Here is a 20,954-nt window from a genome sequence, read left to right as displayed (position 1 = left end):
TACTGGAACAGCAGTAAGTCACCAATTACAGGAACAGGAATTCAAAGGAATGATTGAATTTAGTAAATAACAAGAATGTAATAATGCAGGCACCTTCTCAATGGGAGGGTAATTGGTAATGAACCCAAAATTTCGGTGAATATGAATTGGTGTATTTTGGTAGGGAGAGTGAGAATACTTACTGCTTGATTTGGGGTAAAAGAGCACCCATTGGGGCTTGTGATGTTGATTAACATGGCTTTCAGAGATTTGTTTTTCAGATAAAGAATTTGTGTTTAGAAGCATGTAAGTTGTATCTCTTTTTAAGCATAAATGATCTGTCTTGATCAAAAATCCTGCCAGCTCAAACATCAAACAAGTAGCTGATTGCTGTCTTTTTCATGAAATTTTGAAACTAGACCAGGAAATTCTGCCCAGCAGGGGCTGCTGCCCTTTTGGAGGCATGCATCACCAAAGGCAGCAGTGCTGTTAGAGGAGGTGTGGCTGGTGCCACGCCTATACCCCAAAACCCAAGATCAAGAATCTGAGGGAGAAGAATAAATCTTGTAAAGGGAGACGGTTTCTGGGGCTGGGTGTCATGGTGTGAGGTGACAATGGAGTTAGAAATGATCTTGAAAAATTTACCCATCACACCAATAGCCTCTATTGTTTTACCTACGGGTAGGCCTGCTCTTTGTCATTTTGCCTGGAGCTGAAGTAATAGAAGCCAGGCACAATGACGTTATTAAGTAGTCTGTATTAGAACGCTTAAGAACCTTAATTGGCCTCCGGTTTGTAAGGTTTATACTCACACCCAGAACTTAATTTCTGAGATGTTGGAAAGGGATCTTTTATTTCCCCAGTGCTAATCTGTCTGAGTATCAGCCTTTCCTGCCACATTCTCATCGCTTCTCAGGAGTGGAAAATTCTGTCCAAGATTTCAGTACTTTAAACATAATTGCAAATGTTGAATCATAGTGAAACTACAAGAAACAAGATAGAAGTGGAAACAATGGGGCTTAAATATGAATATTTTTGACAAGAACAAAGAATGAATCAAAAGAGCTTTTCTCCTACCCATTGTGTTTTATAACATTGGTTATCTATAAAAGAGAAAATGGAAGGGGGACCTGGTGATTTGAGTGTGGCAGTAGGGAACCAGAAATCTTGACAAAAACAAATGAGATGGTTACTAATAAATCCAATAAAAATTTCAGGCGAAATATCTTTATTCAGAGAATTGTTTGGATGCAGAGTAAGAGAGCTTATTAGCATGGAAGTATTTACAGGGAAGCTGGATAGACACGTGAAGGAGTAGAAGAGCAAAGTATGCTGTTAGGATTAGATGAAGAAATGTGGGAAGTGTGCTGAGGTCTGGTATTATTCAGTGTGCTTTGAAACAGTGGAAAATAAGGTGTTGTTCCTCAAGCTTGCATTATGTTTTGTTGGAACATAGCAGCAGGCCCAGGACAGAAATGTTAGCATGAGAGCACAGTGGTTTATTGAAATGGCAAGGAATTGGGAAGTCAGGATCATTCCCATAGACACAGCTTACTGCAGAGTGATCACATCTTGTTTGTGTCTCATTTACTTTGCTCTTAATATAGAGGACTCATTCTTTCCCTTTCACACCTCAATTTACATCCATTTTGTATTTTTTTTACTCATTAACAATCCTTTTTTTTGCAGTGGGCCTTTCCCTCTGCTGAAAACATACATATATAAAAAAAATTCAATGCCTTTCAGTTCTGCCAGAGTCATACCAGACTTAGAGTATTAACTCTACAAGACCTTTTGAGTTTCTCCAGCACTCTGCGTTTGTTTCCGATTTCCAGCATCTGCATTATTTTGCCTTGAATTAACTTCCCATTTTGCAGAAAAACAAACTGCTGGAAAACTGAGCAGGTCTGGTGATATCTGTGGAAAGAAAGCAGAGTTAACATTTAATTTCCAGTGACATTTCTTCAAGTCTAGCAATATCTCAATTTTAAACGTTCAAATTATTTTCTAATCTCTTTAGAGTCTTACCTCTCCTGACAGATGACCTTTCTTCAGCTCTACAACTCTCCTAAGTTGTTTTTATTTCATTTCAATTCTGGACTCTTAAAAGTTTTAATTGCTCCAGCTGCCTAGATTCTAAGTTCTTCTGAAATTTTCTTCCTCATCAAACTTCTCAATGTTTCCTCTTCTGTTATATGTACTTTTTAAAAAAAGTCTACAACTTTAACCAGGTTTTTGATCATCTGTCTCAATATCTCCTTATGTGGTTCAGTGTTAAATGTTATTTGGTAGCACTCCTATGATAAGCTAAAATACATCCTATACAAATGCAAGTTGTTAATATAGAAATTGATTAAATTTAGCTTAAATATGAATACTTTTGGCAATGATTGTGGAATGCTTTTAAAGTATTCTGTCTCTTTTCTGCCAAAGATGCTAATGCTTCTTGAGGAGTGGTTGCATTAACTCAAACATTGCCTCATACATTGATTCCATGGTGAATGTTGCAGTCTTTTGTAAGAATCATCTTGCAAGCAATCCAGTTCTGTTCTTTCTTTCCCAATGCATATGCACTTTTCGACAGCAGTCATGATAACTATTAGGTAAAAGGAATCTGGCTGATCACTGATTGTTCTTACCAAAGGACATGAAACCACACTTTGCACTTCACTCTGTCATCTAGAAGATGTTGAAGCCCTTGACTGAAGCTGTAATTATCAAACATAGAATGCAGAAAGAAACAATTAATTAACCGGCGCAAATTGGATTTGGAGAGGGCTCAGCTTAGAAGCCCTTCCTTATTAGAGCTTTCATTTCACGTGAGCAAATGCTAAATTATTTTAAAAACAATAATATTATACACTACAGTACAGCATAGGAACAGGCCCTTTGGCCCAACCAAGCCTGTGGCATTTCCTAATCCAAAAATCCAAAAGAATGTCAGATGCTGTAAATTGGAAACAAAACAGAAATTGCTGGAAAAGCTCAGCAGGTTTGGCAGCAGGTTTGTGTAGAGTAATAGCAGATATTGATGATAAGGCCTGTAAAGACTCCATTTCATTCCCCCAGTTCCTCTGTCTGTATTTGTTGTATCTGTTCTGATGATGCCAACTTCACAAAGGAAGCGTCTGAAATATCCGCCTTCCTAAGAGAATTCCCCAACAGCATTGTTGACCAGGGCCTCAGCTGGGTCCAACCCATCTCCCACATTTCAGCTGTCACCCATCTCTTCCCTCCTTGCCCTTACCTACCATCCCACCAGCATCCACGCCCAGAGCATCATTAGCTGCCATTTCCACCACGTTCAGACACATACATTCCTATCCTCTCTCTTCCACAGGGACCCTGATCTATCTTCCTTCACCCCTAACATCCCCCCCGACAGCCTGAAGGGGGGGCAACCTTTTGATGCAACTGTAGAAAGTGTAACACGTGTCCATTTACTTCATCCTCAGTATCCAAGGGCCCAAATACACCTTCCAGGTCTAGTCTACTGCATTTGTTGCTTACAATGTTGTCTTCGCTACATTAGGGAAATGAAGTGTAGATTGATTGACCACTTCACAGAATACGTAGGTTCTGCCCACAAAAATGACCCTGAATTTCCAGTATGCCACTTCAACATACCACCCTTTTCTCCGGCCAACATCTCTGTCTCAGGCTTGCTGCAGTGCTCCAGCACAGCTCAGCACAAGCTGCAAAAACAATACCTCATTTTCTGCTTCAGGACTCTACAGCCTTTTGAATTCCATGTCAACTTCAATGACTTTAGGGCTTGAGATCCGCCATATCCCTACCCCAAACCCCACACATCAGAGCTTCACATAGTCTGCTATTATACACCACCCGTTGTTAGCTAGTAACAGTCCCCAATAACAGCTATTCACCCTTCCAGTCAGATCATTATCGACTCCTTTGTCTGTCCAAATGCTCTTCTCTTTGGGCTCCTTCCCAACCTATCGTTTATTGCCTGTCGTGGAAATTAAATCGACTCTACTCAAATGCTAGCAAGAGCAAAGAAAAATTTTATTACAGGCCTTTGCAAAGGGATCCTCAGCACTTGACAAAATGCCTGATGCAAGGGGTCCCGAGTATCATTCACATGTTTCCTTTATACCACACTTCGCTCAGCCTTATCTCACCTCAAAGAGGATCAGCTTGTGAACAGTTTGAGCCCTTTTCCACATAAGGAGTTGTTTTCCCATTCCTTTACTGTTGAAAAAACTGCTACTGCCCTTGTGTTTTCCCCTGACTCTGCTGAATTAGATTGTTTGCAAAACTTGCAAGGACAGGCTGTCTCTTCACAGAATTCAGCAAAGTCAGACTGTCTGCATTAAATTGACTTAGGAAGGTATTCTTTTACAGATTTCACAATAAAAATTAATTTTGTTAAATTTCCATTACACTGCCCCCCTCCCCACCCTGCCACCTTCTGCATATAAACTGACATTTTCCGAGCTACCATCAGTTCTGAGGAAGGGTCAGTCAACTCGAAATATTAACTCTGATTCTCTCCACAGATGCTGCCTGACCTGCTGAGCTTATCCAGCAATTTGTGTGTTTTTGGTACCTATTACCCATACACTGCTTCTATCCCTCTGTTTGCTTCCTGTTCATATGTGTATTAGGATACGCCTTAAATCGTGCTAACAATAGGCCTGCTTTTACCACCTCCAATAGCATTCCAGACACCAACAGCCCTCCATGTGAAATATTTTCCCTGCACACCTCCCCTAAACTTTCCCTCTCACACCTTTGAACATGTGCCTATTGTAGTTGACTTTTTCACCCTTGGAAAAAGCCTCTGGCTATCCACTCTTTCTATACCTCACAATTTTGTAGACCTCTATCAGTTTGCCCCTCGGTCTCTGTCCTTCCAGTGAAAACAATCTGTGTTTATCCAACCTTGCCTCATATCTAAAAAGCCCCCAAACCAGCATGGTAAGCCTTCTCTGCACCCTTTCCAAAACATCCACATCCTTCTGGTACTGTGATGAACAGAACTGCACACAGTATTCTAAATGTGGCCTAACTAAAGTTTTATACAGCTGTAATATAACTTGCCAACCTTTTATACTTGATGCCCCAACTGATGAAGGAAAGCATGCTAAATGCCTTCTTGATCATCTTTATTCACCTGTATTACCACTTACAGAGATCTGTTGACCTGTGTGCACAGATCCTTTGGTCATAGAAAACTGATTAGCGGTGGAAGGGTGCTTTTCAGAATGAAGTGACTAGTGCTGGGACCTTTTTGTTGTTTGTAATATATATAAATGATCTAGAGGAAAGTGTAGATAATTTGATCAGTAAGTTGGCAGATGACACCGAAGTTGACGGAGTTGCGGATAGTGAGGACGATTGTCGGAAGATACAGCGGAATATAGATTTCAGATTTGGGCAACAAAATGGCAGATGGAGTCAGTAAGTATGAGGTCTTGCATTTTGGAAAATGAATTCAAGGTTGGAGTTTCATGGTGAATGGTCAGACCTTGAGGAATGAAATGGAACAGAGGGACCTTGGAGTTCAGGTGCACTTTCTCTGAAAGTGGATTCACAGGTCGATAGGGCAGTGAAGAAGGCTTTTGGCACACTGGACTTTGTCAGTCAGGGCACTGAGTATAGAAGTTGGCAAGTTATGTCGCAGTTGTACAGGATGTTGGTGAGGTTGCACTTGGAATATTATCTTCAGTTTTGGTAACCTTGCTATAAGAAGGATGTTATTAAACTGGAAAGAGTGCAGACGGAATTTACAAGGATGTGGCCAGGAATCAAGGGTCTGAGGTATAGATAGAGGTTGGACAAGGTAGGACTTTTTTCTTTAAAATGTAGGAGACTGGAGGGAGAGGGTCCATATAGAAGTGTATAAAATCATGAGATGCATGGGTAGGGTGAATGCACTCCGTCTTTTTCCTAGGGTTGGGAAATCAAGGGCTAGAGGGCATCAGTTTAAGGTTAGAGGGGAAAAGATTAAGACGGAATCTGAGGAGCAACTTTTTTTTAACACCGAGGGTCATATGCATGTGAAATGAGCTGCCAGCGGAAGTGATTGAGATGGGTACATTAACAACATTTAAAAGGCATTTGGACAAATATATGGATAGGAAAGGTTTGGAAGGATACGGAGAAAGTCCTGGGCTGCCTTCATTGTCAAATCCTAGCCACCCGACACCTGGAGGATGAATGCCTCATCTTCTGCCTTGGGACCCTCTAACTAACCCCATGGTATCAACATTGATTTCACTAGGTTCCTCATCTCTTCTTCCCTCTCTCTTCCCCTCCACACCCCCCTCAATCTCATCTCCAATCCAACCCTCCAACTTGGCACTGTTGTCTTGAATTATCCCCCCTGTCCATCATCCTTCCCACCTATCTGCTCCACCCTGCGCTCTGACTGATCACCATCACCCCGCACCTGCATCCACTTATCGCCTTCCAGCTAGCTCCCCCCCAGCCCCATTCCCCCTCCTATTTATCTCTCAGCCCCCTTGCACCCCCTCATATTCCTGATGAAGGGTTTATGCCCAAAATGTTGATTCTCCTGCTCCTTGGGTCCTGCCTGACCTGCTGTGCTTTTCCGGCGCTGCACTTTTTGACTTAAAAGGATATTGGCCAACTGCAGGAAAATGAGAATTGATATTTTAGTTGGGCCGAAGGGCCTGTCTCCATATTGTAGGGCTCTATGACTCTGAGTTTAATCCAGACTAATGTGAGGTGGTGCATTTTGGAAGAGGAGGAGCATTGACATAGAGCAAGAGCTATTGAGTTGCTGAAATTGGCTGTCTCATTTTTTATTTGGTTAATACAAATAATAATGAACTACGACATTTATGGGTTCACTGTTACATACATGAGAATTCTTAAGTATTCTTCTGTTCTAGGTGAAGTTCTTAATCACTGTAATATGCCACAGTTTTTTTTTGAATGTCAGAGATTGAGATCTCCTTTATGGCAAGCCTCGACAAACTAGATTAAATAGTTTTCTGAGACCTGATGCTTCCTGGCATCAGTCACGCTTACAGGATGTATTTTTCCTTTGTTAAATTATTCTTTGAAGTATCTATAAGCAAAGTGAAAGCCATCAATCAGGTAAGAGTTCTTCATGTTTGACTAATTAGGCCACACAGGCAACATTTGAGGTTTCATCAACTGATTATACCAAAGTGTGCTCATGGGCAGGGTTTGACTTTGTAAAAAAAATCTAATTTACAAACTCCATTTCCAATAATCCAATGTGTGTCTTTTCTGGTGAATAACTTAGTGGGCTCACTGAATTTCTGCAACAACTTGAGTTCTTCAGGATTTTGGAAAGAAAATGGCTAATCATCTTTTGTGACTTTAACACATTCTATCAATAAAGTCACTACAACTAATTGTTATAAGAAGTGCTGAGAAATATTGCCACACTCAACATTCGGTTTCTGATCATGGCCACTGCTATTATTTTTAGACAATTAATTCTACTGGTTCCATTTTAGCTTATGTAGGCCTACCTTTCTGTTTCGTGATTGCTGGTCTTTGCTCGTACCATCGTCCCTTTGTCATTGAATCGCTGTTATATTCCACCCAATTACAGGTATTCCATTCTGTTCTTTATTCCCTCCCCGATTCTTTCGAACTTGCTGCAAACCTAATACATCTATTTCTTCAGTTCCATTTATTTCAGCTGCAGGGTTATCAATCTGAAACTTTGAATTCTGTTTCTGTCTTCATGATGTTGCCTGACCTGTTGAGTACTTGTAGCATTTTCAATTTGTATTCCAGATTTCCACACGCTATTTTGCTTCTCATTTAATCTTCCTTTTCCCAGCCACTGCACAAAATTTAGCTTTTTGAAATTGCTCCATTCCTGCAATCATCAGGGTAGGAAACCAACAATATTATGATAATGATGAAATACTAGTAATATTCAGCTCAAGCAGCATCTGTGGAGGGAAGATGAAAGTTTGAGGAAAAACAAATGCAATTTACTGTTTGTTTGCGTATAGAAGGCAGTATGGTGCAGGGCTTAGAGGGAGGAAAGAAACAAAACAAAAAGATCTGAGATCGGGAGGAAAGCAAGGTATTGGATGTCAAAAATTTCTACTGATGCAAAGCAAAATTATATAGTAATAAGACAAGAATTTTTTTTAAAAAAATGAGTGCAGAGAAATTGCAAATTGCAGCCATGTCACCATAAGCAGCACCTTGCTGTTTTAAAATTTATGAGGGAAAAGGTTATGATCTGAAATGGTTGGGCGCTATGTCAACTCCAGAAATTGTAAACATCAAATCAAAGATAATGTGCTATTCCTCAATTTTCTGTTGAACTTCATTGAAATTCATTTGGGGTCCGAGGACAGAGTGATGAGAGTAGGAAAGAGAATGTGTTTTGAGACCAAGTGGAGTTGTTCAGCATAGGGATCAGTCTGCATTAGATATCACTGTTACGGAGGAGATTACATTGTGAGCAGTGACTATAATATACTAAATTGGAAATGAGTACAAGTAATTCGCTGTTTCATCAAAAAGAAATGTTTGGGATTGCATTATGGGAATGGAGGAGGTGAACTGAAAGTTGTTTACTGTCTTGTATTTATGGGCATGTGCTGTGGGTATAGGGGATGATTGAAAATTTGGATCGGTGCCTCTCTGAGGGAACTTCAGGCTATAACTTTGGGACTGAACCGAGTAACTTTGTTTTTTCTCTTGAGCTTTAATTTCCTATCTTGTTTTGACAGGGTATATGTCAAAGGTTCTGAGGAATTATACAGAGCATGCCTGTGATGGAGAATATATTTCTCTGCGATGCCCTCATAGAACAACCATCAGTATCCAGTCTTCATTTTATGGCAGAAAGGCACCTAGTCACCAGATGTGCCCATCTCGCTACCCACAAACTTACAAAGACCTTGAAATGGAAGACTTGTCCTGTTCAGCTATTACATCCTTGCAGGTAAAATCCAGACTTAGTTTATGAAATGATGGGTGAAATTCTTGTTTATGTTGTGCATCCCTTCTCAAAATACCTTTTTCTTTTTCTATTAATGTCTGGTTACTTCTTAGTATGAGAACAGTTGTGAAATCCAAACTGAACCCTGCATACATTGTCTAATTGTGCCTTAAAATTTGTATGAGTCAGCAATTGCTCTGCATAGAGATAAAAACAATGACTGCAGATGCTGGAAAGCAAATACTGGATTAGTGGTGCTGGAAGAACACAGCAGTTCAGGCAGCATCCAACGAGCAGCGAAATCGACGTTTCGGGCAAAAGCCCTTCATATCAGTACAGTGATGTGTGGTCCAGTTAATGCTTCTTTAAGGGGTGCTAGAAAGCACGCTAACTTGTATTTTTGTGGGACCAAGGGTAGCAGGTTATCTCTTTTTATGGGGTGACAAAACTATTGCCAGCTCATGCATGTGAGAATCCTTTCTCTCACTCTCAGATTTTGTCTGTAAGCCTGTTCCATCTAAAACTTACATTCAAGTTTTATTTCTCAAATTACCTGTGGTTTCAAGGTTACAACTATCGTTTTGGGTCCAAAGCGGCATCCACTCCACTTGTGTGCTGAGTGCTATTTTGGTGAGAGCATTCGTGTTGAGTTTGCTGAGTAGGCAGACTGCCCTCTAAATGACAGCACAATTTTGATTTGTTGTGGTTCTGTTCGCCGAGCTGGGAATTTGTGTTGCAGATGTTTCGTCCCCTGTCTAGGTGACATCCTCAGTGCTTGGGGGCCTCCTGTAAAGCGCTTCTGTGTTGTCTCCTCCGGCATTTGTAGTGGTTTGCCTCTGTCGCTTCCGGTTGTCAGTTCCAGCTGTCCACTGCAGTGGCTGGTATATTGGGTCCAGGTCGATGTGCTTATTGATTGAATCTGTGGATGAGTGCCATGCCTCTAGGAATTCCCTGGCTGTTCTCTGTTTGGTTTGTCCTATAATAGTAGTGTTGTCCCAGTCGAACTCATCTGTGTGTGTGGCTTTACATCTGCGTGTGTGGCTCCTAAGGATAGCTGGTCGTGTCGTTTCGTGGCTAGTTGGTGTTCATGGATGTGGATCATTAGCTGCCTTCCTGTTTGTCCTATGTAGTGTTTTGTGCAGTCCTTGCATGGGATTTTTGTACACTACATTGGTTTTGCTCATGCTGGGTATTGGGTCCTTTGTCCTGGTGAGTTGTTGTCTGAGAGTGGCTGTTGGTTTGTGTGCTGTTATGAGTCCTAGTGGTCATAGTAGTCTGGCTGTCAGTTCAGAAATGTTCTTGATGTATGGTAGTGTGGCTAGTCCTTTGGGTTGTGGCATTCCTCATTCCGTTGTCTTTCCCTTAGGCATCTGTTGATGAAATTGCGAGGGTATCTGTTTTTGGCAAATACATTGTAGAACTGTTCTTCTTCCTCTTTTTGCAGTTCTGGTGTGCTGCAGTGTTGTGGCCCTTTTGAACAGTGTCTTGATGCAACTTCTTTTGTGTGTGTTGGGGTGGTTGCTTTCGTAGTTCAGGACTTGGTCTGTGTGTGTGGCTTTCCTGTATACCTTTGTGGTGAATTCTCCGTTCGATGTTCTCTGTACCATCACGTTTAGGCATGGGAGTTGGTTGTCCTTTTCTTCCTCACTAGTGAATCGGATTCCTGTGAGTGTGGCGTTGATGATCCGATGTGTGTTCTCTATTTCTGTGTTTTTAATGATTACAAAGGTGTCATCTACATATCTGACCCAGAGTTTGGGTTGAATTTGCGGTAAGACTGTTTGTTCTAATCTTTGCATTACAGCTTCTGCTATGAATCCAGAGATGGGTGAGCCCATGGGTGTGCCGTTGATTTGTTCATATATTTGGTTGTTGAATGTGAACCAAATTCACAGGTCCAGTAGTTTGAGTATGCAGTCTTTGTTGATAGGTTCCCCGTCTTGTTGTCTGTTCTGTATGTCCAGCAGGTTGGCTATTGTTTCTCTGGCTAGGGTTTTGTCGATAGAGGTGAACAATGCCGTTACATCGAATGAGACCATAGTTTCTTCCATGTCTATGTGTATATTTCTGATTATGTCCAAGAATTCCTGTGTTGACTGTATAGAGTGTTTGGATCCGCTGTTCAGGTGTTTCAGTTTCTGTTGTAGTTCTGTAGCCAGTTTGTGTGATGGTGTCCCTGGTAGCGATGCGATGCAGTGGACAGCTGGAACTGACAACCGGAAGCGGCAGAGACAAACCACTATAAATGCCAGAGGAAACAACACAGAAGTGCTTCACAGGAGGCCCCCAAGCACTGAGGATGTCACCGAGACAGGGGACGAAACGTCTGCAACACAAATTCCCAGCTTGGTGAACAGAACCACAACAATGAGCACGCGAGCTACAAATCTCACAAACTTTGAATTTTGATTTGATGCCAAATCTGCTATTTTTGAGACTCCCTCTCTAGCTTTCATCATCTCTCAAGTGGCACAGTGAACATACATTGGGCAGCAGGGAGGACTTGCACTAGACATTTTATTCTTTCTTAGGATGTAAGTTTCTCTACCTTAGCCACCACTTCCTGTCTGTCCCATGAGAGTATGATATTGACCCATCTTCTTGAACTGCTGCATTCCGTGTGGTACAACTACTAATTCAGAGCTGTAAGTCAGGATTCCCACAATTTTGACCCAGTGACTGAATGAATGGCGATGTAGTGAAAATTCTATGTGGCTTCGGGTAACTAGCAGGTGGCAGTACTCTGCTGTATCTGCTGCCTTCTTTCTTCTCAGTTGCTAGTTTGAGAATTGTTGTTGAAGGAATCTTGATGTGTAACTGCAGTGTATCTCTTCTGTATAATAAATGCTGTGCACCACTTTGCAATGGTGGTGGAGGGAATGAATATGTAAGATTGCTAAAAGCAGACTAGAAGATGAAGCTTTTTGTCTTGCAATCATCAGAATTAGTACACTAAAAATAGACTTGGATGAAAGAGATTATTTTCTACAGAATGAGAAAAAAGAGCTCATTGAAAGGACAATAATTGATGTGGAGATGCAGCAAAACAGATAACTATCAATTGTAATTTGCAGATCAGACAGTCAGATTCTGATTGATCAGGGCTTTGCCATGAGGTTATAGCAGAGTTTGGCTGTGACTATGACTCCTTTTTCTTTTGTTTGAAAGAGGTGCAATATATGTACAAATTCCTGTTGTGTACATGAGACAATGTCCTGAATATTTATAGCTTCTAGCATGTACAAATGTATTATACTGTGGGCTCAGGTAATGATTATAAATTGGTTTATATTGTGATTCCTAGCACAATTTGGATTATTTAATACACTTCCTTTAGGAGAATTGCATCTAATTGTCGATTCAAGTCTTGAAAGCATGGGCTAGTTGAGCACAATCATCAATCTGTCCTCTGCAATTTGTCAACAGGATGTATTGTCTGAAACATCTGCCAGTCACTGTATGACCTACATACATAACATCAAGTCAGCACTGAAACTCTTATATCGCATTGCTCATTTGTGTACAAGGAAATAAGTGTTTTAGACTTGATGGCAGCATTTTGTTTGTAGAGAAATCTACTTGTGGATTTACTGTATTTTAAAAGCATGAGACAACTAGCTATACATGTACAAACCTTTGGGACACTTGCCCGCTCCCAGGGTAATCTGAGGAATAGGTACTCCTCAAGGCCAAAAATAGTGTATGTAGGCTCTTTCATAGGTTTTCCCAATATGCATCAAGTGATGATTTGGTCATGGCATCTGTTATCAAGCAGGATAGTGTTTTGATATTTCACTTTTTCAGTGTCAAGCATACATGGTGAGCAGGTGGCTTGGCTTCTATTCATGAGGCTGCCAATAAGATGGATTTTGTAGCACATGGTTCTGTAGGAATCTCAATGTCATTTATAGGAATAAACGTTGCATAAGAAGGGAGAAAAAAATAGTTTTTAATGACACAACAATGCAAAGAGAAAATGCAGGAAGGGATAAAATAAAAATATATCCAGATTGCAAAGTTCAATTATTTTGATTCTCGAACATTCTGGGTCCAAATCAGTCGCTGCAGTGAGATGCCATTTGGTTGAGGATTTTAGTACATTTATTTGAAGCACCCAAAGTAGGTTTACTATGATGTCAATCACTGTGTAATTATGATTTGATACCAGTTGGCGTACGCTGGACCTCAACCATCTATCAGTGTCCTCTCTTGAACAGCACACAGATGTATATGCATTCAGTAGTCGATGGACTCCCCATCAGCACCATTTAATGAAATCTGTTGTTGCATCCCAAATACTATGTGCATTTTGAATAAATTATGTTTCATTGAGCTAAATAATAAACAGAATGAAGCTTTGTTTTACATTTTATTTTGTAGGTATCCATGAACCCATTTAATTTCACTGTCAACATCATTACTCTACATGCAATACTCCAAATTTATCAATGAAACCGTTATTAGAGGAATTTCTTTTATATCTGGAGGTGTAGGTATCAATAGCTACACAGGCACTCAAACTGGGGGGTTGATTATGTAGTGATAATGTCACTGATTTTATAATCCAGAGGCCCAGACTGATGCCATGGCTTCAAATTTCACTTGGTGTCTGGTGAAATTTAAATTCAGTAAGTACAGTTGAAAGCTGTCACTGTACTAGTGGTCTTGAAAGTGCCACTGATAGTTGTGCAAAAAAATAATTTTTCCACTAACGTTCTTTAGGGAAGGAATCTGCCATTTCTACTGGGTCTGGTGTCCAAGCGCAAAACAACATGATTGACTTGTAATTGCCCTCTGAAATGCCCTAACAAGCCAGTCAGAAATTAGGGAATTGCAGTAAATGCTAGTCTAGTTAACAATGCTCACAGCCCATGAAAGAATAAATAATTAAAAATAAAGGCCAATGAGCAAATAGATTTTTAAGAGAAATTGTAAAGAGAGAACTTTGTAAATATGTGTTGTGTAATGCATGGCTAGTGATACAATCAGCAATATATTAATCTAATTCTTGAAAAAAAAATCCAAGGTATGTTTCCCTTGCCTAAAACACAAGTTGCACAGTATTTTTTTCAGTTTTTAAATCATGTTTGTAATGATTTGCTGCAGCAAGACATCCAATTTTTAAAATGTGTTATGGAGTAATTCTTTAATACTAAACTCTCCACCTTTCCAATGCTTGACAGTAAAAGAGTTGGCAACATCTAACTCCTGTTCTGAAGATAGAACAAAATAGATGTGATTAGTGCCTTACCAGAGGCAATAGGCTTATAACATGTTCTGGATAAAGCTCATTAGTATTGTGCCAAGGACTTACATTCAACTGTTGATAAAAGATGTCAGGAAGAAAAAGTAAGATGAAGCATAACACTTTGAGTCTGGGACAAATAAAAATCCTCAGGGAATGCAACTCTGAAGAGTATCCCTCATAGTTAAATGCAGGCCAGTCCAGACAAGAAGACCAAAAGACTGATCCTTCAAGCATAACTTAAAAATGTAACACCCACCATAGATTACCAAAAATAAACTTCCTCTTTAGCTTCTGCTTAAGAGTTCTGTGTTCATCCTGTCGGTAGGGATTATCCTTTTGGACTAATATATTAAAAACCAAAGATTACATTGTTAAAAACTATGCAGATTTGCTGAGATCCTTGCCATAAAGTTACTTTTGAAAATTATATAGTAATATTCCTCTAAAGACTATGTCCCAAAAAGATGGCATGATTTTTGTGCAGATGGGAAAGGGGTTACCTAGGATTTTACCCCATGCAATATTTAAACATTCCACTGGAAGGAAGCCCCGGGTGCATTTTTCACCCCATCCCCCATGTAGGAGGAAAGTCTGCTCGAGTTCCAAGCTACTCCAGGAATTCTGCCTTTATTTCTTGAAAGACCTCAAGCACCAATTTAAGTCCACTGAGGCTTTTAAAAAGGTTCTAAACTTTGTCTGAACTAAGCTGGTTGATTTCAGAGGCGATCTCTAGGCTAAGTTATTCTTTCTGAAGGTGAAGGTTCCAATTGTTGTTTTTCTTTAGACCCATTGGGCTTATTGGGACCAAAGATAGTGGGAGACAGTAGGCTTGTATGCAGATTTGGAAAGTGCTGCTAATGTGTCCTTGCAGATGTTAGCAACTCTCCCTGGCTTTGTAAATAATGCCACCTTTGAGGATTTAGAACAGCCTGCATTGAGGGTTTGAGAATGGAGAGGGGATGGTGGTAGTGGTACCAATTCTGCCGAACTTTCGCAGGCAGAAAAGTCAGAAATCTTTTTCAAAATCACTGTAGAAATTGTGTGAAGTTTCATTTTGTTGTTATCTCTGCAAATGCAATACTTTATTTTATTAATAGGAACACTTGGTTTGAGGGATGGTGTAGGAGGGAGGGGTTCAGATTTGTGGGACACTGGGACTGGTTCTGGGTAAGGTGGGACTAATACAAATTGGATGGTTTACACCTGAACCAGACTGGAACTAATGTCCTTCGGGGAGTTTTTGCTACTGCTTTTGGGGACTTTTTAAACCAATGTGGCAGGGGGCTGGGAACTAGAAGAGAAGACTAGTAGACAGTGAGGTGGAAACTACAGACTGCAAGAATCATGAAGTTAGCATTACTAAGAGGATGAGTAGGCAGAGACCAGACAAATGCAAAAGAACTGGCACCCTGCAGTGCATATACTCTAATGCAAGGAGTATAGTGGGTAAGGCAGATGAACTTGGGGCTTGGATTGGTGCCTGGGAATATGATGTTATTGCAATCAGAGACTTGGTTGAAGGAAGGGCGTGATTGGCAACTAAATTTTCCAGGATATAGATGCTTCAGACTGGATAGGGAGGGAAGTAAAAGGTGGGGAGGACTTGCATTGCTGGTCAGGGATGATATCACGGCTGTGCTAAAGGAGGACACTATGGCGGGCTTGAGCAGTGAAGCATTATGGATAGAGCGCTGAGAAATAAGAAGGGTGCAGTTACATTGTTTGAGCTGTTCGACCGGCCTCCCAACAGTGAGTGACAAGTAGAAGAACAAATAGGTAAACAGATTATGGAAAAATGTAGAGGCAACAGAGTGGTGGTGTTGAAAGATTTTGATTTTCCCAACAGCGCGCAGCTCCAAGGCCTGAGCCTCACTCTCTCAGTGGAGCAGGTAAGAGCTGTTTGGCAGTGGCTGCTTGAAGGCTCGGTGACATTTGTTTAACGGTTTAAATTTGAAAGTTTTTTTTAGAAAAGCGCGGAACGGACCCGGAAGCTGGTGTAGCAAAAGCTTACCTGGGTAGGTTTTTCTCCCTATAAAAGCGCGCAGGAGAGGAACCCGAGGCACTACAGAGGTAGCGCCTCCCACCCGCCCTCCTCCTCTAACCTAATAATAAGACCCGTTGTGGTAAGTATGTAAGTGCTGCATTTTGCTTGTTCTATTCTTGGACCTAGTTTTTTTTTTAAAGGTTACTTTTAGAGGGATGGCAGTGAAGGCAGTGCAATGTTCCACTTGCAACATGTTTGAGGTGAGGGATGCCATGGTCGTCCCTGCTGATTACACTTGCAGAAAGTGCACCCATCTCCAGCTCCTCCAAGACCGTGTTAGGGAACTGGAGCTGGAGTTGGATGAACTTAGGATCATTCGGGAGGCAGAGGGGGTCATAGAGCGGAGCTTTAGGGAAGTAGTAACTCCTAAGATTGCAGACAGATGGGTGACAGTGAGGGGGACTGGGAGGAAGCAGCCAGTACAGGGACCTCCTGCGGCCATTCCCCTCAAGAACAAGTATACCGAATTGGATACTTGTGGGGGGGACGACTTACCAGGGGTAAGCAATGGGGTTCAGGCCTCTGGCACGGAGCCTGTCCCCGTTGCTCAGAAGGGAAGGGTGGAGAAGAGCAGAGCAATAGTTATTGGGGACTCGATAGTTCGTAGCACAGATAGGCGGTTTTGTGGGGGCGACAGACTCACGTTTGGGTATGTTGCCTCCCAGGTGCAAGGGTACGTGACGTCTCTGATCATGTTTTCCGGGTCCTTAAGGGGGAGGGGGAGCAGCCCGAAGTCATGGTCCACATTGGCACAAATGACATAGGTAGGAGGAGGGCTGAGGATGTTAGGCAGGCTTTCAGGGAGCTAGGTTGGAAGCTCAGAGTTAGAACAAACAGAGTTGTTGTCTCTGGTTTGTTACCCATGCCACGTGATAGAGTCGAGGAATAGGGAGAGAGAACAGTTAAATGCGTGGCTACAGGGATGGTGCAGGAGGGAGGGATTCCGATATCTGGATAACTGGGGTTCTTTCTGGGGAAGGTGGGACCTCTATAAACAGGATGGTCTACACCTGAACCTGAGGGGCACCAGTATCCTTGGCGGGAGGTTTGCTAGTGCTCTTTGGGGGGGTTTAAACTAACTCTGCAGGGGCATGGGAACCTAGACTGTAGCTTTAGGGTGCAGTACCTGGAGTGAAGGGAGGTTAGGAACATGGCATCAATCTCAAAGGAGGGTGCCTGTAAACAGGAAAGTGGCTTGAAGTGTGTATACTTCAATGCAAGAAGTATTCGAAATAAGGTGGGTTAACTTGCAGCGTGGGTTGGTACCTGGGATTTCGATGTTGTGGCTATTACGGAGACATGGGTAGAACAGGGACAGGATTGACTATTGCAGGTTCCAGGGTTTAAATGTTTTAGTAGGGTCAGAGGTGGGGGTAAAAGAGGGGGAGGTGTGGCATTGCTTGTCAAAGATAGTATTACAGCGGTGGAAAGGATGATAGATGAAGACTCGCTATCTGAGGTAGTTTGGGCTGAGGTTAGGAATAGGAAAGGTGAGGTCACCCTGTTAGGCGTTTTCTACAGGCCTCCTAATAGTCCTAGAGACATAGAAGAAAGGATTGCGAGGATGATTCAGGAGAAGAGTGAAAGTAATAGGGTGGTTGTTATGGGGGACTTTACCTTTCCTGATATTGACTGGGAAAGCTGTAGCTCGAGTTCGTTAGATGGGTTGGTGTTTGTACAATGTGTGCAGGAGGGTTTCCTGACACAATATGTAGACAGGCCAACAAGAGGTGAGGCCATACTGGATTTGGTTCTGGGTGACGAACCAGGCCAAGTGTTATAATTGGAGGTAGATGAGCACTTTGGGGACAGTGACCACAATTCAGTGATTTTTACTCTAGTGATGGGGAGAGATAAGTGTGCACTGCAGGGCAAGAGTTATAGCTGGGGGCAGGGAAATTATGATGCGGTGAGGCACGACTTAGGATGCATGGCTTGGAAAAGTAGGCTTCAAGGGAAGGGCGCAATTGATATGTGGAGCTTGTTCAAGGAGCAACTATTGAGTGTCCTTGATAAGTATGTACCTGTCAGGCAGGGAGGAAAGGGTCGTGTGAGGGAGCCGTGGCTTAATAAGGAATTGGAATCCCTTGTTAAAGGGAAGGGGGCGGCCTATGTAAAGATGAGGCGTGAAGGTTCAATTGGGGCGATTGAGAGTTATAAGGTAGCCAGGAAGGATCTGAAGAGAGAGCTAAGATCAGCAAGCAGGGAACATGAAAAGTCCTTAGTTGGTAGGATTAGGGAAAACCCAAAGGCTTTCTATAGGTATGTCAGGAATAAAAGAATGACTAGAGTAGGAATAGGTCCAGTCAAGGATAATAGTGGGAAGTTGTGTGTGGAGGCTGAAGAGATTGGGGAGACACTGAATGAATACTTTTCGTCAGTATTCACTCAGGAACAGGACATTGTTGCCGATGTGAATACTGAGTCACAATTAATTAGAATGGATGGCTTTGAGGTATGTAGGGAAGAAGTGTTGGAAATTCTGGAAAGGGTGAAAATAGATAAATCCCCTGGGCCTGATGGCATTTATCCTAGGATTCTCTGGGAAGCAAGGGAGGAGATTGCAGAGCCATTGGCCTTGATTTTTATGTCCTCGATGCCTACAGGAATAGTGCCAGAAGACTGGAGGATAGCAAATGTGGTTCCCTTGTTCAAGAAGGGGAGTAGGGATAACCCTAGTAACTATAGGCCGGTGAGTCTCACTTCTGTTGTGGGCAAAGTCTTAGAGAGAATTGTAAGGGATAGGATTTATGAACATCTGGATAGGAATAATGTGATCAAGGATAGTCAGCATGGTTTTGTGAAGGGCAGGTCGTGCCTCACAAACCTTATTGAATTCTTTGAGAAGGTGACTAAGGAGGTGGATGAGGGGAAAGTGGTAGATGTGGTGTATATGGATTTTAGTAAGGCATTTGATAAGGTTCCCCATGGTAGGCTACTGCAAAAAATATGGAGGTATGGCACTAAGGGTGAGTTGGAGGTTTGGATTAGGAATTGGCTGGCTGGAAGAAGACAGAGGGTAGTAGTTGATGGTAAAGGTTCATCTTGGAGTGCAGTTACTAGCGGTGTTCCGCAAGGATCTGTTTGGGACCATTGCTGTTTGTCATTTTTATAAATGACCTGGAGGAGGGGCTAGAAGGTTGGGTGAGCAAGGTTGCGGATGATATGAAAGTCGGTGGAGTTGTTGACAGTGAGGAAGGATGTGGCAGGTTACAGCGGGATATAGATAAGCTGCAGAGCTTGGCAGAAAGGTGGCAAATGGAGTTCAATGTAGGTAAGTGTGAGGTGATTCACTTTGGTAAGAGTAACAAGAAGATGGGGTACTGGGCTAATGGTCGGATACTTGGTAGTGTGGATGAGCAGAGGGATCTTGGTGTCCATGTACACAGATCTCTGAAAGTTGCCACCCAGGTAAATAGTGCTGTGAAGAAGGCATATGGCGTACTGGCTTTTATTGGTAGAGGAATTGAGTTCCTGAGTCCCGAGGTCATGTTGCAGTTGTTGAAGACTCTGGTGCGGCCGCATCTGGAGTATTGTGCAGTTTTGGTCGCTATACTATAGGAAGGATGTGGAGGCACTGGAATGCAGAGGAGGTTTACCAGGATGTTGCCTGGTATGGTAGGAAGATCGTATGAGGAAAGACTGAGGCACTTGGGGCTGTTTTCATTGGAGAAAAGAAGGTTTAGGGGTGACTTGATAGAGGTGTACAAGATGATTAGGGATTTAGATAGGGTTGTCCATGAGAACCTTTTTCCACGTATGGAGTCAGCTATTACGAGGGAGCATAGCTTTAAATTAAGGGGTGATAGGTATAGGACAGATGTTCGGGGTAGATTCTTTACTCAGCAAGTTGTGAGTTCATGGAATGCCCTGCCAGTAGCAGTGGTGGACTCTCCCTCTTTATGGGCATTTAAACAGGCATTGAATAGGCATATGGAGGATAGTGGGCTAGTGTAGGTTAGGTGGGCTTTGATCAGCGCAACATCGAGGGCCAAAGGGCCTGTACTGCGCAGTATTTTTCTATGTTCTATTGACTGGGATACACTTAGTGTCAGAGGTCTGGATGGGGCAAAATTTGTAAGTAGCATCCAGGAAAGTTTTCTAAAGCAGTATGTCAATAGTTTGATGAGGGAAGGGGCCATACTGGACCTAGTGTTGGGGAATGAACCGGGCCAGGTGGTAGAAGTTGCAGTGGAGGATTTCTTTGGGAACAGTGACCACAATTCTGTAAGTTTTAGAATACTTGTAGACAAAAATGTGTGTGGCCCTAATGGAAAAGTCCTAAACTGGGCCAAGGCCAATTATATCAAAATTAGGTGGGAGCTGGGAAATGTGGATTGGGAGCAGCTATTTGAAGGGAAGTTCACATTTGATATGTGGGAGGCTTTCAAAGCTAGTGCAGGATGGGCATGTCCCTTTGAAAACAAGGGATAGGAAAGGCAAGATTCATGAACCGTGGATGAGGAGAAATCGTGCGACTAGCCAACAGGAAAAGGGAATCGAACATAAGATCCAGGCAGCTAAGAACAGAACGGGCCTTGGAGGAATATTGGGAAGATAGGACCAATCTTAAACGAGGAATCAAGCTGGCTAAAAGGGGTCATGAAATAGCTTTAGCGAGCAGAATTAAAGAGAATCCCAAAGCCTTTTATTCCTAAAATGCAAGAAGGTAACAAGAGAAAGGGTTAGTCCATTAAAGGATAAGGAGGGAAGGTTGTGTGTTGAACCTGAATGATCACTTTGCATCAGTG

General features: G+C 42.1%; 1 protein-coding gene across 6 annotated transcripts in view; it reads left to right on the top strand.

Annotated features, from left to right (window-relative positions):
- Positions 1-20,954, top strand: part of LOC140463037 (protein eva-1 homolog A-like) — a 387,899-nt gene that overhangs the window by 184,035 nt on the left and 182,910 nt on the right. For all 6 annotated transcript variants that reach the window (XM_072556670.1, XM_072556691.1, XM_072556652.1 and 3 more), the window contains one exon: positions 8,700-8,914. In XM_072556670.1, the coding sequence (XP_072412771.1) occupies positions 8,705-8,914 (210 nt within the window). In that variant the 5' untranslated portion in view covers positions 8,700-8,704. The remainder of the gene's footprint in view (positions 1-8,699; positions 8,915-20,954) is intronic.

Source organism: Chiloscyllium punctatum, chromosome 3 (assembly GCF_047496795.1).
Source record: "Chiloscyllium punctatum isolate Juve2018m chromosome 3, sChiPun1.3, whole genome shotgun sequence".
Taxonomy (NCBI): Eukaryota; Metazoa; Chordata; class Chondrichthyes; order Orectolobiformes; family Hemiscylliidae; genus Chiloscyllium; species Chiloscyllium punctatum.
Note: the sequence above shows the minus strand (reverse complement) of the source record. Positions and strands in the feature narration are given on the sequence as shown.